General features: G+C 44.5%; 1 protein-coding gene across 1 annotated transcript in view; it reads left to right on the top strand.

The window, feature by feature from the left end:
• Positions 1-24,632, top strand: part of LRRC1 (leucine rich repeat containing 1) — a 127,541-nt gene extending 102,909 nt beyond the window's left edge. The window contains exons 9-14 of the mRNA XM_060162537.1: positions 1,774-1,892; positions 3,610-3,693; positions 12,908-13,023; positions 20,015-20,187; positions 21,358-21,494; positions 23,098-24,632. Of these exons, the coding sequence (XP_060018520.1) occupies positions 1,774-1,892; positions 3,610-3,693; positions 12,908-13,023; positions 20,015-20,187; positions 21,358-21,494; positions 23,098-23,256 (788 nt within the window). The 3' untranslated portion in view covers positions 23,257-24,632. The remainder of the gene's footprint in view (positions 1-1,773; positions 1,893-3,609; positions 3,694-12,907; positions 13,024-20,014; positions 20,188-21,357; positions 21,495-23,097) is intronic.
• Positions 24,633-25,237: the final 605 nt, after the last annotated feature.

Below are 25,237 nucleotides of genomic sequence, written 5' to 3'. Positions count from 1 at the left end.
TTGACTCCAGGTAGAAACATTTGCTGACTCCAGGTAGAAACATTTGCTGAGAATCATATATGGCATCGGAAAGCAGTTGTAGGGACTGGGGATGTTTTGTCGTTGGGAAAAGGGAGAAATAGGAGTCATGAGACGGTTGATGTCAAGCCTTTGAAAGGCTGTCAGGTAAAAGGAGATTTATTCCGTCTTCTAGTTCAAGTGGGTGAAAGGAAAGGGTTGCTAATCTCAGTTTGATTTAAGAAAGAGCTTAAAATGCATCTGTTATGAATCAGTTTGGGCTGCTTAGTGAAGAAATGAGCCTCCCATCACTAGAAGTATTCGAGGAAAGGCTGTCGGACCACTTGTCAGTGATGTTGTTGAGGAGATTCTTGGAGTGAGCTCTGTCAGCTGTAGGGTTCCATGCCTCGCAGAAGGATATGGGTCTCCTGGCCTGAGGACTGGGGGGGACTCTCTGCGGACAGTGTTAGTTGGTACTGATTATGCTAAACAAGGAGCCTAGCAATCGGTGAGTTCCTCTGCCTTGCCCCGGGACCGCACGCAAAGCGAGTTCATCCCTTCAGCATCTCCACATCTCCAGATTTATGTCTCTTTTATGATAGAGGCTGTTCTCCGATTTTCCTGGGGACAGTGTCATCATGCCGGCCACTCTCTGTGGATAACAAGGACCTCTGCTCTGTAGGCTCAGCCCCTGACGAAGTAGTAGTTGAAAGTGAGAATCTGGTGATGCAGGATCTCCTCCATCCCGCGGGGGCTGAGGAGGCTGCAGTAAACCCCAGTTCCTTTCCCATGGCCTGAGGGCATTGCCCGTGAGTCCGTTTTCCCCACCCAGAGTGAAATAGATCAGTCTTAATGTGGCTTTTCAAAGATTACCATCTTTTTTTCAAAAATTTATTTCTTTTTGGCTGCGTTGGGTCTTCGTTGCTGTGCGCGGGCTTTCTCTAGTTGCGGCGAGTGGGGATTTCTCTTCGTTGCGGTGCATGGGCTTCTCATTGCGGTGGCTTCTCTTGCTGCAGAGCACAGGCTCTAGGCGCGAGGGCTTCAGTAGTTGTGGTGCATGGGCTCAGTAGTTGTGGCTCGCGGGCTGTAGAGCGCGGGCTCAGTAGTTGTGGCTTGCAGGCTGTAGAGTGCGGCTCAGTAGTTGTGGCACGCGGGCTCTAGAGCACAGGCTCAGTAGTTGTGGCTCACAGGCTTAGTTGCTCTGTGGCATGTGGGATCTTCCTCGACCAGGGCTCAAACCCCGTGTCCCCTGCATTGGCAGGCGGATTCTTAATCACTGCGCCACCAGGGAAGCCCAAAGATTACCGTCTGACTCTGCATTGACAGAAATACTTCATCGTAGGGATCTTCACGGAGTCATAGTCATCCACAGGTGATAGAATAAACTGCACCGTGCTGTCTTTTGTTTTTAGTGAGGATGGTTGTTAGAGTAACATTAAAGTCTCTCCTCTGTACACGAGACATTTCTTCTTCTTAAAGATCCATCATCTTTAAGATCTTCTCAAAGATCCATCAGATTTCCTGAAATCTCTGGGCTTTGATGTATTTTTAGGTAGTGACTTTCCAAAGGATTTGCCGCTAATTGCTGACTGTTTCTGACATTCTGAACAAATGATTTTAACTCTCAACTGTTCGTGGTTGAAATGAGAATGGTACAGTTTCATAATCTGAAAAGCTGGGTGAGGAAATCAAATGAGCAAGGACAGCCGATAGGCAATACCAAGCGGTGATCGGGAAGACAGTGATAACTAATGAGTTTGAATAACGCTTTTACAGGAAAACTAAAGAAACTGTCAATCTTGAAGGTGGATCAGAACAGACTCACCCAGTTGCCCGAGGCGGTTGGGGACTGTGAAAGCCTCACGGAATTGGTTCTTACGGAAAACCGGCTCCTGGTGAGTGTGGTTCCAGGGTCAGAGGGAGACTCATGTTGTGGGTTCTGTATCACAAAGCCTCCTTAGGTTCGATTCTACTTATTTGTAATTTGGGTAGACCAGATGGAAATTGCCTTACATTGTAACTAACAAAGGGACCTGAGAAGCAAGCATGTGACATAAAGGTGATCCGTTTTGACGTGTCCAGGTCCCCCATCAGAGAGTGTGTCCCCATTGTGATGCTTAGGGTACAGGGACTGAGCTGGACACTAGTGGGTCCAGGGAGGCGGGGACGGGGGGTGGGTGGGGACCGGCCCTGTCAGTGGAAGTGCTGATGCCTCCATCGGGGAGTCTGAGGATGGGCCAGAGGGGGAGGGAATGGTGGTTGTCTCGGGAAGCCTTGGGAGCACTGGGGGTGGGGGGATGCTCTTTCGGAGGAGCCAGAGCACAGCTTTGACCTTGATCTCGCCCCATCTGAGAAGCTGGGTGAGGCAGTTCAGGTTCCCCGGGCTTGGACCAGAGAGAGGCCTCTGCATCTTCCCGGGGCAGCACCTGCTGGGGCGGGTTCCCAGGGCGACGGCAAACCTCAGCTGCTTCTCGCCTCCTGCTGCTTCCTCTCTGTCCATCGTCCTTCACCTCCCACCCCATCTGTCCCCCTTTCTCCTCTTGTCGTTGTCTTGTAGCCGCTGTTTTCTTTAGTTTATTTTCCCGCCATTCTCTTTTCTCTGTATTTTGTCACTTTAGTTTTTGCTCTACTTTCCTTTTTCCTCTTTTCTTCCCTTTTCTCCTCTCTTTATAAACAGAGTAAGTAATGCTCTTTAGCTGAAAAGATCAGAAGAAGACAGCAAGAGTGAGTGAAGGATGTAGGGTTGCTAGTGCGGGGTGTGCCAGGAGCGTCTCCCCTCAGACAGGACAGTGGCCTCCTCGGGCAGGTTGGGTGGGAGGGACTAGGCTCTCCTTCCTTGTTTCTGGGTTTAGAATTACAGATGGTAGAGACTTCCCTGGCGATCCAGTGGTTAAGACTTCGCCTCCTAATGCAGGGGGTGTGGGTTCCATCCCTGGTCGGGGAGCTGGGTCCCACATGCCTCACGGCCAAAAGACCGAAATATAGAACAGAAGCAATATTGTAACAAATTCAATAAAGACTTTAAAAATGGTCCACGTCAAAAAAAAAAAAAAAGAAAAAAGGAATTACAGATGGTAGTCATAACAGTCAGAAAAATAATATTCATCCCTGATTCCATCAGGGTTGAAGACCCCCCCTCTCCCCGTGGGCTCCCACACCAGCCCGGGTGGCCCCCCTCCTTCCCCCAGCCTCATGCCCCCCCCCCCTCGGGTTCTCACTGCCTGCTGAGCTCTGTGGCCTCCACAGGCATCTAAGCCACCATCTCTTGGAGTTCTCAGAGGTGCAGGCGGGGGAGGGATGAATCTCGAGGTTGCAGATTTCACTTCACTGACTTAAAGAGCCTTCATTACCTCTTTTACTTGGTGTTTCTCAGTTCCCAGGCCTGTGCCTTTGACCTCATTTCATTGAAACATACTCTCATTTCTACAAAAATACAAAATATTAGATGCCACGTCCCCCAAGTGAGTGTTACAAACACCTGATACTCAGGAAGAACCGTCACTTCTCTTACTGGATGAGATTAGATTCTCTCAGTTCTTGAGAAGATCTGTTTTACTCTGAGCTGTGTGAAAAGTATGCAGTAAGTTAATAACAAAAATGTTACTTTAACAGACTTTACCTAAGAGCATTGGAAAACTTAAGAAGTTGAGCAACTTGAATGCAGACAGAAATAAATTAGTGTCTTTACCAAAAGAGGTACGTGCTTTTAAGAAAATAATATAATGATAATTATAAAGAAATAATAACACATAAGGGGTCAAAGATGTCAACTACTTTAAAAGACTTATGTGATGCTTTTTAAAGGTGTCAACTCTCATCTGTGGATTCAGGGATGGTTGGAGGAATTGTATGAAAGAATGACCAGCAGTAACACTAAGGAGAGTAGGTGGGTCCAGATGGTTGTGAGCAGAGTTGGGAAAGGTGAATTCGTTGGGGGACAGAGAGAATGACATTTTGGGGTTGACCTAGGAGAACAGTGACACCACGGACAGGAAGGGGTGATCTGGGAGTTGGGCAGAGGAAGGGGATGACTTTGGGTTTGACTGGGTTTAATGAGGAGGTTAAACTGCCCCATAACCATTGGAGTCATAAAAATGGATCTTGGTGGAGCGTCTTCCTGGGCAGAGGCTTGCCTCCGGGAGAGAGGGAGCGAGCCCTCTAGGTAGAGGAGGACGCCCGCGAAGGTCGGGCCAGGTTCTTAGGATGTTTTGGTCCGTGCTCCAAGCAGGAGAAAAGAGACGGTCACCATCGTTTGCAGGCATAGCTGTGCAGCTTAGTGGCATTTCAGTTCTGGCAAAGGAGGTGCCGATACTGAGAATGGGGAGGAAACCTGATACAGATCACACAGGGAGGCGTCTGGGCCATGGTTTAAAAGGAAGACTCTCTTTCTATTTGGAACCGGGAGAACCTGATTGGAAATGGGTCGTACTGAGCTTGATTTTTTATTAGCAATAGAGCCTAAAATAAAGTTTAAGATGCCGTTTTCCACTCTCCCCCGCCCCCGGCCTCCGCCCATCAAGTGAGCCGTTGGTGAGCCCCTCGCCCTGGCCAAGGCCTCATATGAAAAGGTGCTGTGTCCTCTGATGTGATGACCACTGGCCAGGCACCGTTTCCTCCTTATTTCTCTCTTTGACCCTTTCTAACATCTGTTTTGGAATAGTTTCAAAGCTGCCCTCCAACCAGCCAGAGCTCGAGGGGTTCTTACGCTCCCAGGGCCGCTTCTCTGGGTGTCCGACTTGGCTTGGTCTCTTCTTTCCCTTCCCCATCTGGGTGTTCTACTCTCGGCAGCCCAGGCTTGTCCCTGGGTGAGAACGGCCAGCCTTCCTGAGTGGAAGCATAAGGATGTTTGTTATAAATGTGACTACGTTCTGTTTCCAGCAGAAAGACCTAATTCTTCATCTCAGCTAAACTGGGACACCAGAGAGTCTGCTCATCAAAATGTTTTGGTTCCAGTCTCAAAGCAATAAACCGAAACACAGAGCTGGTGTTCTGAGCATTTAATTGTACTCTTGTTGGAGAACACGTGTGGGTGGGTGTAGATCGGACACATAAACACATGCAGAGAGAAGTAGAAAAGATTCATGACTTCCTTTCTCAGTGTCCTGCACTACACTAGGTGCTGTTGTGTATGTTCATTGAATCGTCACAGCAGCTTTTTGAGGCCGTGAGGGTTTCCTCACTTTACAGATGAGGAAACTGAGGCTGGTGAGAAGCTTTCCCCACCGGGGCTCACACAGCTGGGAGTTGGGAGAATGGGTTCCAGACGTGTCCCCAGATGGCCAAGCCCATAAAAGCAGATTGAACCTACCTTTTCATCGCTGTGACCTTGACGTAAGGCAGGACCTTGATTGGGTAAAGGAAGGTCAAATCATCTTTAGTTTGGACACTTTAGAAAATTAATACATTTGAGGAATAGTTTCAGTAAATGCCAAGGAGAGGGCTTCTGAGTATGATGTTAATCCCCAGCAAGGTCACCACCCACCTGCCATGTCCCCATCCCTCTCTTTGGATCTGCTCTTTCAAAGGAACACATTTTAGACAAGAATGTGAGGAGTTTCTTCTTGTAAACTGTCCCCATCATATTAGCATCAGCCCTGTTGTCACTCTGAGAGAATGAAATTATTGATATGATTGCTTCTCTGGCATTTGGAGTTTCATCAAGGAATGAAGTTTGTGCCTTTTCCTTCAGCTGCCCGAGAAAGCAGAGCTGTTTAGGACCCCAGGGACTGGCTCTTTTCTAGCCCATTTCACTCCGACTCACATACTCTGAGCTCCCAGGCTAGGACGTGTCCCAATTCTGCTGTGGGTCCCAGCTTGGTGACCCTGCAGAGACGGGCAGTGCTGGCCTCTGACCCTCGGGCTGAGCTGCCGAATCATCGATGGGCCCCTCACCTTGAACGGGGTCTTGTTTGTTGGTCTGGTGTGAGTGTGAGTGTGTGTGTAGGGGGAATGCCACGTGTGTGCATACACTCTGCCTTCAAGCTTGATACCATCCTATCAAATCCTGCAGTCTCCTGACTGGATTCTTTTCTTTCCAAACGTGATTACTTCCTCTTGAACAATTAAGTCTCACGCATGACACATCTAAGCTGAAATGCTGACCAATTCCATTTATATGCCCCAAATCCATAATTGTATTAATGGCCATTGGTCTGGTGTGCTGTGTAGTTCTTCCTCTTTTTTGTTTTTTCTTTCCCCCCATTGGATAGTATCACATATTGTCAGTTTTACAGCACAGTTCCTTCGTCTATAGCAGCATTTATTTGCATTTTTTCCCCAAATGGTTGAGGGGAAAATGTTTGCACTGTGTGGGTCACAATAATAGATTCTGTTTGTGTTGTGTGGTGTTATGTGTAGTAAACATTTGCAAATCAATGAATGTCTCTTGTTTTCTTAATTGTTAGCTGCTTGGAAATTTAGAAAAGTCAGGTAAACTTGCAATCTTGTAAGTATTGTTCAGACCACAGTTGCATCTCTGACTTCCATTCTGCTTCTCAAATGCATGAAGGTTCAGATCGGCTGACAGCTTTGTGTGCTCTTCATTGTAAAACATTGGACATTTTCCTCGAAACTCAGTTTTTTTTTTGTTTGTTTCTTTAAATGACTGCATGGCCTGGAACCTGGTTTTGCTATGTGTTTGTCAGACTTGTTCCGATTACTCTCTCTCAAAAGAATGCTTTTCTGTGAATTACATCTTAAGTTATTCAGAAATTCTGAAAGGCATACCTTGGGGGCTCATCTGCCTTCACCAAATTCTACTTTGTTGGCACGATTCTGTCTCCGAGGGACAGGCTAGAATCGCTTTATTTGCTACATGTGGCATGCTTCTGATTTTTCAATCCACTTACTTGCGTCTTTTATTTCTCATCCCGTTGCTCAAGTGTGTATGTTTCTGTGATAAGGAAGTTCCCTAAAAAACCCTGTTTTTGGTGGAGGGAAGAATTGAGGGAAGAATTAAGGGGAAGAGACTCTGATTCGTGGATAGACAGGACGTCGGTGTATGTGTGATCATGGGTATGAGGATAGACACAAACTTTATAGTATTTCCAGCCACATCTTATCGTTAAATGACCTAGACCACAGAGAGTTTCTGGCTGGAAGAAATGGAGTATATATCCAAGTTTAGGGCTTAGTCTCTCGTCTCCATTAGGTCAAAATGGAAGTGACTCTACCTACATCATACCTGTCCAGTCAGATGAGACAAGGGAGGATTTGCAGATCATTCGTCAAAGCTTTCCTTTATCAGGCAATCTGTAAACACGAATCACCCACAGATATTGTGCTATTCAGAAATGTCCATGGTGATAGAGTATTCATTTTGTAGACAGCTTTCTGCCTTCTTATTAGTACAATTTAAAATTCTTCTAGAGTAAGTTCCCATGATGTTCTAAAGTGAATTATTGATAAATAAAAGAGATACGACAAAACCTAAAAATGCTAGAATTAAAAAAAAAAAAAAAAGCTGACCGTTGGGTTTCAGGATAGAGAAGGCATTCCTAAACTTGAAAGAGGAAATAACTCATAAAAGAAACAGTTGATGGATTTGTCTACATGAAAATGAGATTTCTGACCTTCAAGAAAATAAAGACAGGCTGGGGGAAGGGTGATGTTTACAGCATCACACGTGAAGGCTGTCTTTCCTTACTCTGTTAGAAATTCTTTCACATCATTGAGAAAAGAGATGTACCCACTCTAGAAAAGTGGACAGAAAGAAAAGCAAAGAACCCCCCCAACAAAAACCAGTGATTCACAGGAGAAAAAAATAGAAATGACTTTTAATGTGAAATCATTATTCACAAAATGTTAATTGAAGCATTTTCACCTATCAGATTTTCAAGATTTAAAAAATATAATAATATACCAAATATTGGTTAGAGTACAGGAAAGTGCCTGTTATCATGGAAATATAAATTATTATGGCTTCTCTGGAAGGGAATTTGGTAGTAGTATTAAAAATTTGAAAAATAGGCATACCCTTTGATTCTGTAATTCCACTTCTAGGAATTTATCCTAGGAGAACTATTATGGATGTACACTGAGAATCATGCATGAGATTATTTCTCCCAGTGTATGCAGGAGCGTCTAGCATGTTCCAGGCACCATGCCAAACATGTCCCCAGGCAGCTGATGACATGTGCCAGGCCCTGTGCCAAGTGCCTTCAGGCTAATTCTTGTCTGATTTTCACAACAATTCAATGAGGTATAGGTAAATCATCAGCAGCATCCAACAGATATTGATTTCTAAACTAAGACTCAGAGAGGTATTAAGTAACTTGCCCAGGATCACACAGCAAAGAAATGGTAGAACTAATGAGCAGTGTCTACAGTGGTGATCTGCTAAGTAATCTGTGATACATATGTAGAAGGAAATAACTATGTGGTCAGTAAAAATTCTGTTAGAAGCAAAATGACCTGGGAAGACATTCTTGATTCTGTATGCAAACAAAGGTGCTAAAGATCATAGGGCTGGTTCTAATTCTGTTGAAGTGCATATTTATAATCACAAATGCATGGCATTTGAACCTCAAAATGTTAAGACTGATTATCCCTTCATGGCAGGATTTGGTTTGAGTTATTTTCTCATTGTGCTTTCGTGCGTGTGTGTATGTGGTTTTTATTTTCCAGTCAACTAAGTTACTTTCTTATAATTAGAAGAATGCTGTCGCTGTTAGTGGATATTTTGATGTCAGTGGCCCAACAATTCAGGGAGTCCCAAAACCACGTGGTTTCCAAAATATTTCTGGAGCAGGGAACATTTGAATAATACGCCACAGATGATCATGGGAAAGGCAAAAAATAGTCTTTGGTTTCTAAAATTATACCTCATGTTATTTCTGTTCAAATAGGATTTTGACCAGATTTTGCTTATTGTACATTTTCCCTCTTGCCAGTGAAATGTGGGTTCAGTTCTGTTACAAATAATATTGAAAGGAAGATGCCGAAGGAAAATGAAAGTTCCTTTCCACTCGAGGCAGGTATTCACAAGGCAGGCTATAGGCAAAGGTGACCAACACAGGCTTTCTCTTTGAGTCACGCAATCTGTCTGATTATCTCCTTTAAGCTGTCACTTGCAGGCAGTTAATACTCAGGGAAAGTTGACCTTACTGAAGGTTTGCTCAGTGATCTGCAGGTCCCATATCCTTGAGATGGATCAGATCAGTGCCAAAGAGTTAAGGACAGTATTGTCTTGAATTAGGAGAACACAGAACAGCTCAACAAGGATCCTTAGCTACGTTCTGTAATTCTCAGAGAATCCAAGTCCAAGCCCTCGTATTCTTTTCTCTGGTGCTGCCTTCCTTGTGTGCTATTTTGTGGTTAAAGGGAGTTTGAAAATATCAGCTTCCTACGTAACTGGTAATAAGTTATTTAAACAGTGACTCTGCTTCCCAGAATTTCTAAGTGATGGAGACATTTTATCCTGTTGACCCCTAAGGAGCCTGTAAACTCTGCCTCCTGAACCCAAAAGAGAAAGCACAAATACACGCGAATGATGCAGAATGCAATACTGAGCTCAGGCCAGTTCTTCAGTCCTATGAACACAAAATGTCACTGTGATGCACCGTCAGGGGGACAGTATTTTAGGAGGTTCAGGGGCATCCAGGGTGGAGGTGGGCAGCCTCAGCACAGTTCCAGCAACATGGCAGGGGCTCAGGTGTGGACAGCCTGTCACTGGGACCTGGGACTTTCACTTCTTGGAAAAACAACAGCTACGTTTATTTGGCAGCAGCAATAGGCCAGGTCCTAGGATAGGGGCTGTGAGATAGGTGGTTTCGTTCAATCTAATGCTTATTGTTACTTTTGCTAAAGTAACATATCCAAATCCACAGGACCTAGGACAGAGCCTAAGTTCCACCCCTGGTCTGTGAGGTCCCAGAGTCCCCCCTCTCCGTCACCCCGCATCCCCCTCTGACGTCTGTGAAGAACTCTGTCTTTTGAATCGTGGTTTTGACTGCTCGATCATCTCTTCCGAAAGCCAAAGCTTTGCGCCGTGCCCTCCCAGCTGGCTTGGTGTGAGCGTGTCCTTTGCTTTTTGCCCCGTTAGGCAGCCCTCACACATTCAGCCCAGATGGACTCTCTGTCCTCATCGTTTCCTGAAAACATGGCCAGTGGTGCTCAGAGGCCACTCACCTGCCTTGTCCCCCCAGAGCGCCTGAGGCTCTTGGATACACTGCCTTCCTCCTCTTGACCTCTCAAATGGTGTGAGAGTAGAGCGGGGAAGGAAAGAGAAAAAAATAAATCACAGGCTGTAAGCACGTAGCCAGTGCACACCCTCCACCGGGAGTTCCCGTTCTTTCCCCCAAAGTACGTAAGCGGTGTGAACTTGTCCAGAACTTTTATTGCACGGGCGACTTTCAGAGACCTCTCTGACCCACTTTCATTAGTTAATTAATGTTTAGGAGTAGATGGTATAGGCACACGGTACAAACTGAAAATGTTCACATGGTGTATGCAACGGTAGGTCCCCCAAACAAAGACCCCACCGGTGACGGGGGCAGTGAGCTGCTTCCTGACAAAGAGAAGCCCCAAGTCACGATGCAGCCTCGGCTCTGTGTGTAAATAACCGATACCTGCTTTGCCTCCCTGGAGTCCAGATAAGCCCTGTCTCCTCAAAGCCAGGCCGGCATGAGGCGTGACCGGCCTCAGACACGTGCTGACCCAGTAGGCGCCCCTTCCTGGCTCGCAGACCCGGTGCGGATCCCCGTCCACATGGAGCGGGGCCGGGCCCCACGGGGACCTCCACATGGGTCGATCTTTGTTGGGGTCACCTAAATTCATCAGAGCGAATCTAATCGTGTCGGTCCTCACACGATCCAGGGTGTCCAGGGTTTTGATTCCTTTCCTTCTGGGAGGTGCCTGGGCGCCTGGGTTAGACTGAGCCCCTTCCTCAAGGGAGGGAAGAATGCCAGGCCCCACAGAAGAGGTGCCTCTTTTAGGACGTGATATTTACAAAACGTGAGAGGCCGCCCTGGTAATTCTTACCAGGGAAAAGAGTTTTGCGGTCTCCATTGTTACACATAGAAGCAGATGACAACTTTAAGTAGCAGCCTTTCAGTAGTAAGTAAACAAATACAAGTGTGTAGACATACCTTCATGAGGAATGTTGGTAGGTAGCTGGGCTTCACCTTTGGGCAGAGAGGATGCCAAACACCCTGATGACATGTAAGCGTGCAAATTAAACAGTCGCATCAAACGATCTGTCAGAGGGTTCGTATGGACCATAATTAGAAAGGAAACAGATTGACGTGGACCAGGGGCTCTGGGAAGGCTTTTCGGGGTAGAGGATGTTTATCTAATTGGGGGTGATGGTAAGATTTAAAAAAGACAGAAAGAAGAAGGGTGTATCTATAAGAAACAGTGCGACCAAAAATATAAGATGTCTTTTAGAGGACAGTGAGCAAACCAGTTTTTCTGGGATGGGAAATGTGAATACTGAGAAACGAGGGGAACAGTACGTCTCTGGGTGTTTCCAGGTGACCAGAGAGGAATGTTAGTCTGTGTTTTCTTGTGTGTTTAGTTTTCTTTTACATTCATTATGGTTACATGCTGTGGTTAAATATATTATTTCAAAATCCTTATATTAACTCCTAAGGGAAGACATAAAAAGATTGTGCACAAAGGTCATTATGTAGCAGTTTCATAAATGTGCATTCCGCTTTTTAAGATACACACGTACATTTAACACAGAAATAAATAGAAAAGGGCAGAAGGTATATTCAGATACTGACGAAGAGCTGGGTGTCTTGCTCCTCCTCTGGCGGAGGCTCTGGGGTATTTTTCCATGTATCAGAATCAATAGGTCCCTTCATCAGCCCTTTTCCCCAGCCGCCCTGAGTCAGAACAGCGCATGTGTGGAGAGTGTAGCGTGGACGCGGGCCTGCGGGATGTTGTGTCTGGGACCCAGCTGGTTTTGCAACCCCTTCGTTCAGCTTTCCTGACTGTAGAAACCACAGACAGCTTATTCAAGAGAGTCCTTGAATTCTTTTGCGAAGACTAGACTCTTACTAAGCTCAGTTACCTTTGAATCGGTTACTTAAAATAAAAAGGGAATCAAATTTGGTGTGGACGCAGATATTGACTTGTGCTTTCAGCAGTAGGTCTTAGCCGACCAAATTCACTTTTTGCTAAAAGATGGTTCATTTTGCATTTGTCAAAGGGCAATGAATTTATCAAATTAAGTTGTGAATGACCAAAGGCTATTAAAAGATGTATGGTAGAAATCAATGTATCATCTCTCAGATGTTCCTCGTTTTCTTTTATTTTTAAAGAAACTGAAGTTAACATAATGGGCAGGTCTTCAAAGGGGTGTGTGTGTGTGCGTGTGTGTATATCACCTTTGGCCTGACTTTTGAAACCTAGAATTCTTTTTTTTTAATTTAATTTTTTATTAAAGTATAGTTGATTTACAATGTTGTGTTAGTTTCTGGAGTGCAGCAAAGTGATTCAGATATATATATATATATCTATATATAGATATATATATAGATATATAGATATATATATCCTTTTTCATATTTTTTTCCAAACTAGAATTCTTAAACTCCCATATTACCAAATACTATATGTCTGGACCTGTGTTGTCTGGTTAACATATTTAAAAGATGCAGTTGCATTAGGTAGCAGTAGAAAATGACTTTCTGTTCAGAATGCAGTTTTTGAACTGTATTGTTTATTTTCTTGACTTAATTTAGAACATACGTGTTTAATGTTTTGCAGAGATTTTTAAGCTTACTGGACGACTCAGTGTTTTATATGATTTAAATCAATCATAGCTGGTCATCAGTGAGACTTAAAATCGTGTGATGTTATTTTGTGCATCCTTTTCATGCCATTTGATGAACAAGACCCTCCAGTCCCACCCCCATCTCCCAGAAAAACCTGGAAAACAGTCATGTTTTCTTTCCCATCATAGATCGGCGGGTGCAGCAGCCTCACCGTGTTCTGCGTGCGCGACAACAGGCTGACTCGGATCCCTGCAGAGGTGTCACGGGCCGCTGAGCTGCACGTCCTGGACGTGGCAGGGAACAGGTAAGCCCGAGACAAGCAAACGGTCATCCACCCCAGCCTTGGCTGTCTTGCCTTTGCTCCACCTTGTAAAATATATACTGATTGGTCACATTAGCCAGGCCTGGAAGCTCCCAGTCTGGGAGCTGGAGTGATGGAGCCCGATGGAGTGGACAAGGTCAAGGGCGGCCAGAGCGTGCAGTCCTTTAATGTTACGGTGGGCACAGCCGGACACATGCTTTCCAGATGACGGTACCGCGATGGAAGGGGGAGGGAGACCTAGGTCTTGGCTTTTATAACTGGCTTCCGTATGTCATTGTGGACCTTGGTTTCCTCATCTGAAAAAAGAGCTCCCATGAGTCTGAGCTAGATTTTAGCCAGGGGTCTTGATGTGTCTTGCCCGTGACTCTGAACCCCCTGACATTGTGAACAAAATTGTATTCAGGGACGCTTTGCTGGTGAGAAGATCCACAGCTAATGTCAGAATTGCCAGGTGTTTCATAGTCTAAAAAACCTGACGAGCCACCAGTTGGTGTCCCCAGGTCACAGCAGCGCCGTCTCTCGAGTTCTGGGTCAGAGGCCTGCGGGCTGCTTGCCAGACTCTGGAGTGTGGACTAGAGTCATTTCAGCCATTCTGAACCAATTTCATCACTGCGAATGTCATCGCACTTTCCTTCCCCTGAGCCCGCCTACCCAGGCTCTTCTTTCCACCTCTGACACCTTCTCTGTTTCCCCACTTTTATCCTTTGGCACTCATGTTCCTCTTTTCTCCAGGAAGCCTCCTCTCTGGGTCTGCATTTCTGAATTACCCTGATGATAATTGCTTGTTTACCTGCATGCGACCCTCCTGAAATTAAAGTTACCTAAAGTTAGATGTGATGGTTTGTGTGTCATTGTGATTTGTCCCTTCAGTAGATGCCTGGTGAATATCTGTCGACTGAATGGAAATGTTAAAAATGTTCATTTTGCAGAATGGCTGGCAGGCCACTGCAAAGGGCCTGATATCACAGGCTATGTTGCCAAAAGGAATTTAAAAAATGCTTTTGGGTGTTATATAGTTAGATGGGAGAGAACGTGCTGGACCAGGGGAAGATGATCAATGCTTCAAAATGGTAAAGACCAGCGATCCAAAGAGTGTCTGGGGGATTGTGGCCTACGTGATTCGCTGCTCACAGGTCAGGCACGAGCCACCATTTTTCACTCCTGCTAATGGATCGTGGACAGCAGTGCTAAACAAACAGCACTAAACAAACGGGGGAACCTGGTGATGAGCTATGGCCTCAGGAAACCCTCACCATTTTAAAGTTGATGCTTTCAGGACATCTTGATAGATTCTTAAGACCATTCACTGGTGACTGGAAACTCAGAATTAATTTGAGCTAGATGTTGAATTTCTGCTTGGATTAAGCCCAACAGGAGACATGCAGCTTGAGAAGGGCCCTTCCCTCCTAACCTCTCCCTGCAGCAGTAGAAGCTCAGTGATTCCAGACCCGCCCCAGTTCTTGCCACTTTGGGGAGCATGGATTTGCATCACTAATTCTCGAGCAGAAAGATGGCTCTGACCTCTAAAAACTGTTTTTCACACGAGTGAAGACCCCATTCTCAAGTTCTCAGGAGAAGGGAAAGTTCAATATTTATTATGCCTGGGCCAGGGTGGACAAACGCCAATTAAAAAGTCGAGTGCCACAGCTGTCATCTGAGTCAGTTAGGTGTGTCCTTTAGTCCATTGTATATATAGACGCATAACCAGATTTTAAGCTTATTAAAATATTTAATTACTACTTATTTAAAGTATCAGTAGAGAAACTGATACCCTCCAGGTGAAAAGAGGCTACCATGTTAGCTTTTCAGCTTGCAGAAATGTCACACCATGGGAAGTCCTACCAAATACAACAGAAGTTTCTGCCTCTGCCCACAAGCATATAAAAGTAGCAAACGGCACAGGGAGGCTGCATATCAGTTCCCAGAAACTTTTTTGACACGTTTGATAGGAAAATTATAACAAGGATAACGCTGAAATGCCACTTGGAGACTAAAGCCCCAAGCCTTCTGGTTCAGTAATAGAGGAGTTGCCTTGTATCAGCAACCACCTATGGGCCCAGAGTACAGATGTCCTTAACTCTTAGGTTCTTTCCCATATGACTCTCCACCAAGTACACAAAATCGGGTATTGGAGCATCTTCCTCACAATATTACTAGTACCAAACACTGCAAACCATGGCTGTCGACGGAGAAATCGTTTGTAACTTTGAATTTCATGATCCAAAAAATAAATTAAAAAGCCTAAAAGGTATCACCTTATACCTATTAGGATGGCTTTTTATCAAAAAGACAAGGGGTAACACGTGTTGGTGATGACACAGCAAAAAGGGAACCCTTGTGCAGTGTTGGCGGGAATGTAAGTTGGTGCGTCCACGATGGAAAACAGTATGGAGTGTCCTCAAGAAATTATAGATAGAACCACCATATGATCCAGCAGTTCCACTTCTGGGTATATACCCAAAGGAAAAGAAAACAGGATATCCAAGAGGTATCTGCACTCTCATGTTCATTGCAGCTTTATTCACAGTAGCTAAGATATGGAAATAGCCTAAGCATCCAACAGGTGAATGAATAAAGATGTGTGTGTGTGTGTGTGTGTGTGTGTGTGTGTGAGAGAGAGAGAGTGTGAGTGTGTACACACATATATATGTATATATGAAATGGAATATTACTCAGCCATGAGAAAGTCGGAAATCCTGTCATTTACAACAAGAAGGATGGAGCTGGAGGGCATTTTGCTAAGTGAAATAAGTTAGACAGAGAAAGACAGATACTGTGTGATCTCATTTTTATGGGAAGTCTAAACAAGCTGCACTCATAGAAACAGAGAGTGGACTGGTGGTTGCCAGGGGCCAGCGGGTGGGGGAAATTAGGAGATGCCAGTCAAAGGGTACAGATTTCCGGTTAGCAGATGAATAAGTTCTGGGGATCTAACATACAGCATGATGACTGTAGTTAACAACACTGTATTATATCCTCTAAAGGTGCTAGGAGAGTGGATCTTAAATGCTTCCAACACACAGACGCATACACACACACACACACACACACACACACTGTGGTGATTATGTGAGGAGATGGAGATACTAAGCCTAACTGAGGTAATCATTTCCCGAAACAGTCATCCCTCTGTATCCCTGGGGGGATTGGTTCCAGCACCCATGAGGGTACCAACATGGGCAGATGCCCCAGCCCCTTATATAAGATGCCGCAGCAGAGTTGGCCCTCCGCATCCACAGGTCCTGCATCCTCAGACACTGAACACCAACTTTATATATCAAATCATCACATTGTCCACCTCAGATTTACACAGTGGTATATGTCAATTAGATCTCAATAAAGCTGGAAAAAATATTAAAAGACAAAACACAACAGTGTAGCCAGACTGTGGAATACTGAGCAGCTAGAGAATGATCTGTTTCTCTGCGTTGTGACCCACGATGCCCAGGGCAAAGAGTAAGTGTGGACAGTGCCTGGTGCTCTTATTTTTGTTTTTGTTTTTAAAAAGTCTTACCTATAGAGAACACCAAAATATTAAGTGGTTCCCCTAGAGGAGGGCTGGAAACTTGAGGTTACAGGGGGCTTTCACTTTAGATATTTTGGGATTGTTTACATTTTTTCACTGATTATGTTCTCTCTGTGTATCTCTTTAAACATTTTTGAAAACGTTGCTTAAAACTAACAATTCTACTAGGAGGTAACAAACAGATGAAATATTCAGTTGTAAGAAGCATTCAGCCATAGGTCTAGTTAGTATTACATTCATCAGTAGGCCATGTTTAGGTGCTAAATAAATTTGATAAAGCAACTGCTATCATAGCCAGAGGTGGGGAAGGTCACTTCAGTGGGCTGGTCACTGATGTATCTGGAAACGAGAAGCTCACGGTTTGGTTGTTCATTTGCTTTATTCCTTGTACTGTTGATGTAAGTAGTAACCACGGGCTTTTTATTTCTGAGGCGATGTGGTCCTAAATGTAGCACAGAGATGTGTACAAAGGGGGCTGCGGCTTCTTGTGTTGATCCTGTAGTGAACAGAAGGTACCAGAATAAACCAAAAATGTATTACTAACTCCCCTGGAAAGCAGATTTTTTTAAAAATCTCTTTTCTGGCTTGTATCTGGGATGGCTCACCCAAGAGAAACAGAGGAGTGTGTGTCTTTCTCCCCAAGGCCGCAGTGAGTCAGCGACAGGGTCGGCCCAGCCTGCAGAGTCTCTGTTTGCAGACTGGGCAGGGAGCAGGGTTTTTTTCCTCTTTGACACTGGGAACACCTCTGTCCCTAAGACACGTGTGAACGAGCTCATGTGTGGTGTGCGCTTGGCCGGCAGCAGCGGAATCCAAGCTAGCACGTTGATTCTTTGCGGGAAAACCAGTGTTCTAGACCACGCATCCGTCTTACCTGGCCTGGTGGCATGTGATTTTAAGACCTGTTGTTGTGGAGTCTAGTAATTTATTTTAGCTTTTATGACATGATTTGCATCCTTAGCAGCTGTTATTTATTATTGATGCTCTGTTTAGCCTTTTGTTTATACCTTTGCTTTAGCACTTATCTGGGAAGCCAGTTATCAGTCTGAGAAGGCACGACGACCGTGTTTTTAGTATCTGTGTGTCATGCCAGCTTTCAAATCTTGATTTATTTTTTTCTTTACTCTCTCGAAGGTAGAGACGCTGACTATAGATTTCTTGCCCAAGACGTTGAAACTTGAAACATTCTGGAGGATATTAGCTTAATTCCTTTTTAAAAAAGAAATAGGGACAAACTTTCAAAAGAAATTACCCTTTGGTTCAATAAAATGAAAAAGGGTTTGATGTCTTTTAAGCACCCCCCCCCAGTGTATTAGGATATTCTTTTTAAAAAGTCCTGTCACAGTGTCTGGCAGATACCTGCCTTGTGTCTTTAACTTCCTTGCATTTGAGTATGTGTGTGACAGCCTTTGGGCAGAGGGAGAGATCATTTGTACGCTTATACAAATAAGCACAGAGATGTCACTTTCTAGTCCCCTCAAAGAACCAATACCTCAGAATCAGGGGAAGTGGGGCTGTGAGTTGCTGCGCCCTCAGACCCCTCCAGGCATCCTCCTGGTATGTGCATGTCACTGCACTGGGTGGATTCTGGGATTTAAAAACACATATTTCCCACCCAATTTGGCCGTCATCGGTGAAATAGTGGCGTGTACAACACACGCAGTCTTTTCAAGGGTCCTTTCACGTAGGCAGTTCTCATGGCATCGACTTGAGAACCTCACTCCCACGTGGGCACAGTTCCCTGTATTTAACCAATACTGCACCCACTGAGTGTGTATGGGATGGGTCAGCCTTGACTGGACTAACTTTTAGGAAAAGAAAATATTTTCTCACCTCCATAACTAGGACATGGGAAGCCTTTTGTGAAATGTATTCATTATTCTTATAGAAAGTTTGTTAATACGCTGTCTGCATTCTTTGATCATTTCTAACTTCATCTGTTAAATTAACTTAGTTGGTCTGTGCTTACGTTTTACTTGGATTAGTTTTATAATATTGGAGTATAACTGCTTCTTCTAGTTTATTTCTAGTTTATTTCCCGTAAGTCTGTCAATTCAAAATACGTCTGATAAGTCTGCATTAGTCTGTTGGTGAGACATTTAGGCATCTCTCCCATATATGTTAAATGGAGATAGAGGTACCATTTCATAGAAGAAAGAACCCCAGGAATACACGCTGTCACATAATTTCTTATAGAATTAATGGGCCAGAGATTTCTTTTAAGAAAATGTGCCTCCTATTGTAGGTAACAGACTGTGATTAGCTTATTTTTAGCTAACGTATGAAGTCATTTCTAAGATGGAGCTATCCTTTAATCCACGGAGCCGTCCTTAGAGTGAAAATACTTGATCAAATATAACCTTAAGTTCTTTAAACCTTAAATTCCTGGTATCTGCAGAGGTTCGGGTGTTTTCAGAGTGAATTAAACTTGTGTAAAGCCTTGGTTTTTACCAGAGCAGCATTTCACCCTTGGCAGTGTTCCATTTGGGACTGGATAGTTGTTTGTTGCGCGGCTGTCCTATGCGTTGTAGGGTATTTAGCAACATCCGGGCCTTGACCCACTAGATGTCAGTAGCACGCCCAAAAATGTCTATAGACATTGCCAGGTGTCCCCGGGGGCAAAATTGCCCCTAGTTGAGATCCTCTGCTCCAAGTAATCTTTGCCAAGTACCAAGTGCATATGATTTCTGGTGACGGTCATCACTAAATAGATTTAACTGGTCAAATACTTGTACGAACATAGAAAACTAATCTTTAGGTATCACATTACAGTTTTTAAAGTGCTTTATCTCCTTCGAAACTGAAGCATTCTGAGGTGGAAATTAATTATCACGTAGGTGTCTGAGAAGTGGGAGCTTTCAGAGACTTAAAAGTCTAAAATGGAATACCTAAAATAATCTCCCCAGAGAGAGCAAGTGGAGTCCATAAAGAAACACTTTTAATCTTTATTTTAACTGCAGTTTAAACTTTGCAGCGCCCAAGGCCTCACCTTCCTCACGTCCCGATTTGCCAGGTGCTACCGGGGGCAGGTAACGCCATGGTCTTATTCCAGCCCTGCGGGTGAGGCTGTCCCCATTGACTTAGGAAGAACTCGGCTTCTGGGTTCTTCCACAATTAACACTGGCTTCCCCACTCCCCCGCCCCACCCCGGCCTTTAAATGGAAACTTCCCAAGAGTAAACAGCGCGTGCTGTAATTTCCTCATTTTTTGCCCCATGGCCTGGAGGTGCTAATGAGAGAGGTGATGACAGAAAAGGGAAGCACAGTCACCCACTGAAGCGTCCACTGGCAAAGGGTAAATCGAGTATCTTATTATAAACATAATACCTTTTCACATATTGAACCCAATCCCAGGAAGCGGTTTTTATTTTTTTTTCCTGTTTTGTTTTGGACAAGACTTGATTTAATCACAGATTGTAAGCTCCCCATGTCTCCTTTTGTTTTCATCGAGGCTGTCGCACCTGCCTTTATCCCTGACTGCTTTAAAGTTGAAGGCTCTGTGGTTATCAGACAACCAGTCCCAGCCCCTGCTCACGTTCCAGACGGACACTGACCACGCCACCGGGGAGAAGATTCTCACCTGTGTCTTACTTCCTCAGCTGCCTTCTGAACCTGCCTGCCAAGGTAAATGGAAGGACCAGGTTCACTTGGCCCCGAGAATTAGCAGCAGCTAATGCCTGTCCTTAAGGCCTCTCACTCGCACACGGGACTGCGTTGTGTCTTATCTGCCTGCAGAGCCAGCCTAGGTGTGAGGTCCTTGTGGGTCTTTTCTGGGAAGCTTCCCCTGTATCTCTGCAGAAAAAACGTGCTGCTCATACCCGTGTATCACATTTGATATTCTTGAAGCAGCCTTCTGCTTTTGAGTTCTAGCTAAGGCTGAAAATGCAAATACATACTCCTAAAAGAGGTAAGAGTTCCTTAAAATCCAAACAGACAGTTTGGAGGATTAGTATTGAACATCTCCAGCAAACTCTTTTTAAAACAGGGAGTTGTTTTGAGTGACTGTACTTTTGTTTTGTAAATTATGTGTGGTTTAAAAAAGCATTCAGGGCTTCCCTGGGAGCGCAGTGGTTGAGAATCTGCCTGCTAATGCAGGGGACACCGGTTCGAGCCCTGGTCTGGGAGGATCCCACATGCCATGGAGCAACTAGGCCCGTGAGCCACAGTTACTGAGCCTGCGCGTCTGGAGCCTGTGCGCCGCAACAAGAGAGGCCGCGACAGTGAGAGGCCCACGCACGGCGATGAAGAGTGGCCCCCACTTGCCGCAACTAGAGAAAGCCCTCGCACAGAAACGAAGACCCAACACAGCAAAAATAAATAAATTAATTAATAAACTCCTACCCCCAACATCTTCTAAAAAAAAAAAAGTGATTACTTTAAAAAAAAAGCATTCACACTCATATCACATGACTGTCATAAATCCTTTTCTGGGAGCTGGTTTCGATAGAATAAAGGGAGAAGGGTCTGGGCAAATGGAGCCACCTTGCCTATCCCAGCCTCGTTAGAGGAGCACTTAAGACCCCAAGAGAACAATTGCGGTAGGTTGCGCTGCCAAGCAAAGTACTAGATCCAACATGTGCGGCCAAATCATGGTCAAGAGGAAGTTTCTGAACTGCGTGTGTAAAAAAGAAACATGAAAAAGAACTCTGTGAATCATGATGACATTCTGGAATGAAATAGTAAATATTGATTTAGCAGATATCTTATGATCTTAAATAGAATTACGCATCCTTGAAAAGAAAGGGCAACCTTGCCAGTCATGGGAACCCTGCTGACGTGGTCTTTGTCCAACAGAGAACCTGCCTCGCTGTGGTGCCCTGGAGAGCTTGGTGAACGATGTGTCCGATGAGGCCTGGAATGAGCGTGCAGTGAACAGAGTCAGCGCAATCCGATTTCTGGAAGATGAAAAGGACGAGGACGATAATGAAACGGTATGGGATTCGAGCTTCTTGGCTTCCACAGACGTTCAAAGTTTAAAAGCCTTCCGAGATTGAAAGGGACACCTGATAAAGATCTCTCTTATTTTCAAATAGTCTTTTCTCTGTTCTGCCTTCAACATCTAGGAATTGTTTTTAGAAGGCAAAACTGGGAGTTTCTAAGGTTCTGAGTCACCAAATGAGACTTTTTGTTTGTTTGTTTGAATAGTTTGTGGGTGCTTCTTTTTCTTCATTTGTGATAGTTACCCCTCCTGCCCCCACTGCTTTCTTAAAATTGGTTGGGAATTTTTTCTTCTCTGTTGTTCCCAGTGAACTGAGTCTCTCCCTGCCCTCCACCCCCATTTGTAGCCGTACCGTGGGGATTCATTCATGTTTCACCACGTGGCTTAGCTTGCCTGCTGTCCTCCTGGACTTCTTGCTTATCTTCACATAACCGGGAGCCTTCACCTTCATGCAGAGAGCTTGTGATGTTAAGTAGGATTCCCTTATGGGTTTTCATTCAGAAATCAGGAATAGGTTTGAAAGGACCACTCAGCCCTACTTGCCTCCATCCTCCATATGTCTCAGCCATCCAGCTGAGTCAGGGACAACTCTCGGAGTCTTCCTGCAGTTTGGCTTTGGCTTCTTAAACTCCTTGCACTAATTGAGATTTTCATAAGCAGAACTCAGAGGGAGTACTTGCAGCCCCCAAGACAAAGGGCAGTTTTTAAATTACTGCCTGGAGTCTTTGTTATTCCAGCTGTCCCCAAGTGGGCTTTCATTCACTTACAGTGGCAGAGGGCAAAGTAGGAATTAGGCATGACAAAATGACTGCAATGTAAATGACTTTATCTCATGGCTTCTTAGAGCATGATTATTTCACCAGTTACGCATTGCCTTAGTACCGCTCCTCCTTTGTTAACCTTTCGTAGCTCCTCCTGAAACTCCTGGACTGGCCATTTATAAGATGTAAATACTGTTTTAGGAGCAGAAGAGCACAGAACATGTTAAATAATATAATTTTAAAAACATTGCCCATACCCAGTCACTTCACTTCCCATCCTGTGGTCTTTATTAGAAAAATGTGAACTTTCTTCAGTAGGTCATAAATAAAACACAGCAGCAAAATTAGAAAAGAAGTCCTTCCTCACTTCCCTTTTCCTTCACCTCCCGTGCCTCATGGGTTGAAGAAAGCCAGAACCGCTTCAGATAATAGTAGAACATTCTAGGGATTTTAATTTTAGAATTTTTTTGACTCCTTTCTCTTCTTCCTCCCCTCCCCCCACAATTCTATCTCACAAATCTTTTATTTTTTTCTTACTGCACGTGGAACTTTGTTCTTATCGTAACACTCATCTCGTATTTTGCAAAGTATTCTTTTATTCTGAAAGGAGCCCTTCCATCTTGACTAGGTAAGTTATACTCAGCACTTTCATCTTCCCTTAACCGCGAGGGAGCAGTTGATAAATGCACGTACCTCCAAAGCAAGCTTTTCGCCCACTCTGCCTCTTAACCTCTAGGAAGGGGAGACCTGTGTTGGAAAGCTACCCAGGAAGCTTCGCATTTGAAGGAGTGATGGAGTAAAACCCAAACACTCACCCCGCTCCTTGCTTTTCAGAGAACACTCCTGAGACGAGCCACGCCCCACCCAGGGGAGCTCAAGAACATGAAAAAGACGGTGGAAAATTTACGGAACGACAGGAATGCTGCTAAAGGACTAGATTCCAACAAAAACGAGGTCAACCACACCATTGACCGCGTGACCACGTCGGTGTAGATGGCGCGTCCACGTCATACCTCCCGAGTCGTCCTGCTGCGGAGCCAGCCTGTCCCCGTGTGGAGCCCCCAGAGGCCCTGGCCTCCACCGGACCCCGCACCGGTCCCCACCCACGCGTCGGGATGCTGCGCCCCCGGGAAGTGCCTTACTCTGATCCGGCAGCCAGTCACTGCACCCACCCGTGGTCTCCGGCCTGATTTTTTTTTTTTTTTTCCTAAATTTCAGTTGTTTGTAATAAGTAGAATACACTACTGACAACATCTGACCTTTGTTTTTGTCTTGTGTTGGGGTCAGGGAGAGCAGGAAGGGGAATTTTGACCCTCCTCCCTCCCATAAAGTGCTGGGACATTGTGAACCCAAGTTCTCTTGGACCTACTGATGAGAGAGAGTTTTATGTATGGGGGAGAAATTGATACTTTTTTAAACCCTTTTTGGCAGCTCAGATGGTGTACATTTAAACATTTTGTATAGGTATTTCATAACAAAAAATATGTATTTCTTTTTGTGATTTTATCTTGGAAACGGTACGTGCAGGAAAAAAAAGCAACCACCAGTCCTAAAGTATTTGTTTTTATTTGTACCATCCACTTGTGCCTTACTGTAGCCTGTGTCCTGTCAAACCAGTTGTCACAATGGCATCTTTGAGCAGAGAGGAGGCTGGAAAGGTGGTACTTTGAAAGCAATGTTGGATTTTAATCAGTAATCTACCAGGTGGATTTGTTTTTAACCAAAAAGAAGAGTTACCATTCGTAAATTTATAATTCGTAAATTATACCAGTTGATTTTTTTTTTAAGATGAACCAAAGGACTAGACTGCTAATATTTCATTTCTTTTACAGTCTGACTTTTTCATGAATGAGTCTCTTAGGATGAGTGTTGTGTCTGCTTGTACCTACTCAGAAGGTATGTGCCATTTGTAAAATAAAACAGAGCAGAAAAGCACAAAAAGAAAAAACCGGCTCAGAAATTCAGTGGGGAAATGCATTATGTACTATTAAAGAAAGTATGGTTTTTACTGAAGAAAGCTTTAAAAGTTTTATATCGAGATATAAAACCACAATAAAGCAGAACCTACAACCCCGTTAGAAATGTTGCTGTCTTTATAAGTGCAATTTAATTTGTACATAGAGTTTGGATCAAAGTATAACAAAATATTGCTTCAAGTTTTAATTTTAAGTCTGCTAATTTAAGGGGTCTGGGGGTATGTTTTGGTGTGTTTCTGTTGGTTTCTTTTTTTAAAATTTTGTATGATGTGATAAAAGAGGAATGAAAAGAGGACACAGCCTGTCCCTGTGTGGTGTTTAGGAAAATCATGCTGTTGGTGTTGTCTTTTTATTCTTTCCATGAAATAAAGTCACCCTGGACATGAGCTGTTACAGCTTTTTAAAGTTGATTTCTCCTCGTATGTTCAAATGATAGAAGGCAGCCGAGTTCTTTAAGAATGCCCTCCCTTTCCTCAAATACCTGAGCCGCCGGTGGTTTTATGCTAACCTCCTGTGGGTCTGAGTACCCCTTCCTCCCACCCGAGGCGGAGCCCAGCATCGCCTTCAAGTCTGGCGCCTCACCTTGGGTTGGGGCCGTCTGGCCAATCAGACTCCTTAGAAACCTGCTTTCAACCAACCAACTGCGATACCTTCTTTTACTACCAGGAGTTTCACTTTGCTTTTTCGGTGGTTTGTATGTGCGTGTACGTTTCTAAGACTGCTGACTTGAAAGCACACGGCACATAAATGGTTTTTGGCTGCTCAGTTTTATCTCTCGTTCCCTCATCTGTGGGCACCCCTTTCCTTTTCTCCATTTTAAGATTCCGGCATACTCGGTTTTGTTTTGCAACAGATGATGCCACAGACTCGTGGGCTGATAAGAGCAGCAGATCGGCTTTATTTAAGGAGAGTTTTCTTGACCCTGAAGAACGGATACAACTTCCCTGGTATTTTGTTCGTTTGTCTTCATATAAAGCCCACCCTTTACTACTCAGTTC

The sequence above is a fragment of the Lagenorhynchus albirostris genome, chromosome 10, assembly GCF_949774975.1.
Source record: "Lagenorhynchus albirostris chromosome 10, mLagAlb1.1, whole genome shotgun sequence".
Lineage (NCBI taxonomy): Eukaryota > Metazoa > Chordata > Mammalia > Artiodactyla > Delphinidae > Lagenorhynchus > Lagenorhynchus albirostris.
Note: the sequence above shows the minus strand (reverse complement) of the source record. Positions and strands in the feature narration are given on the sequence as shown.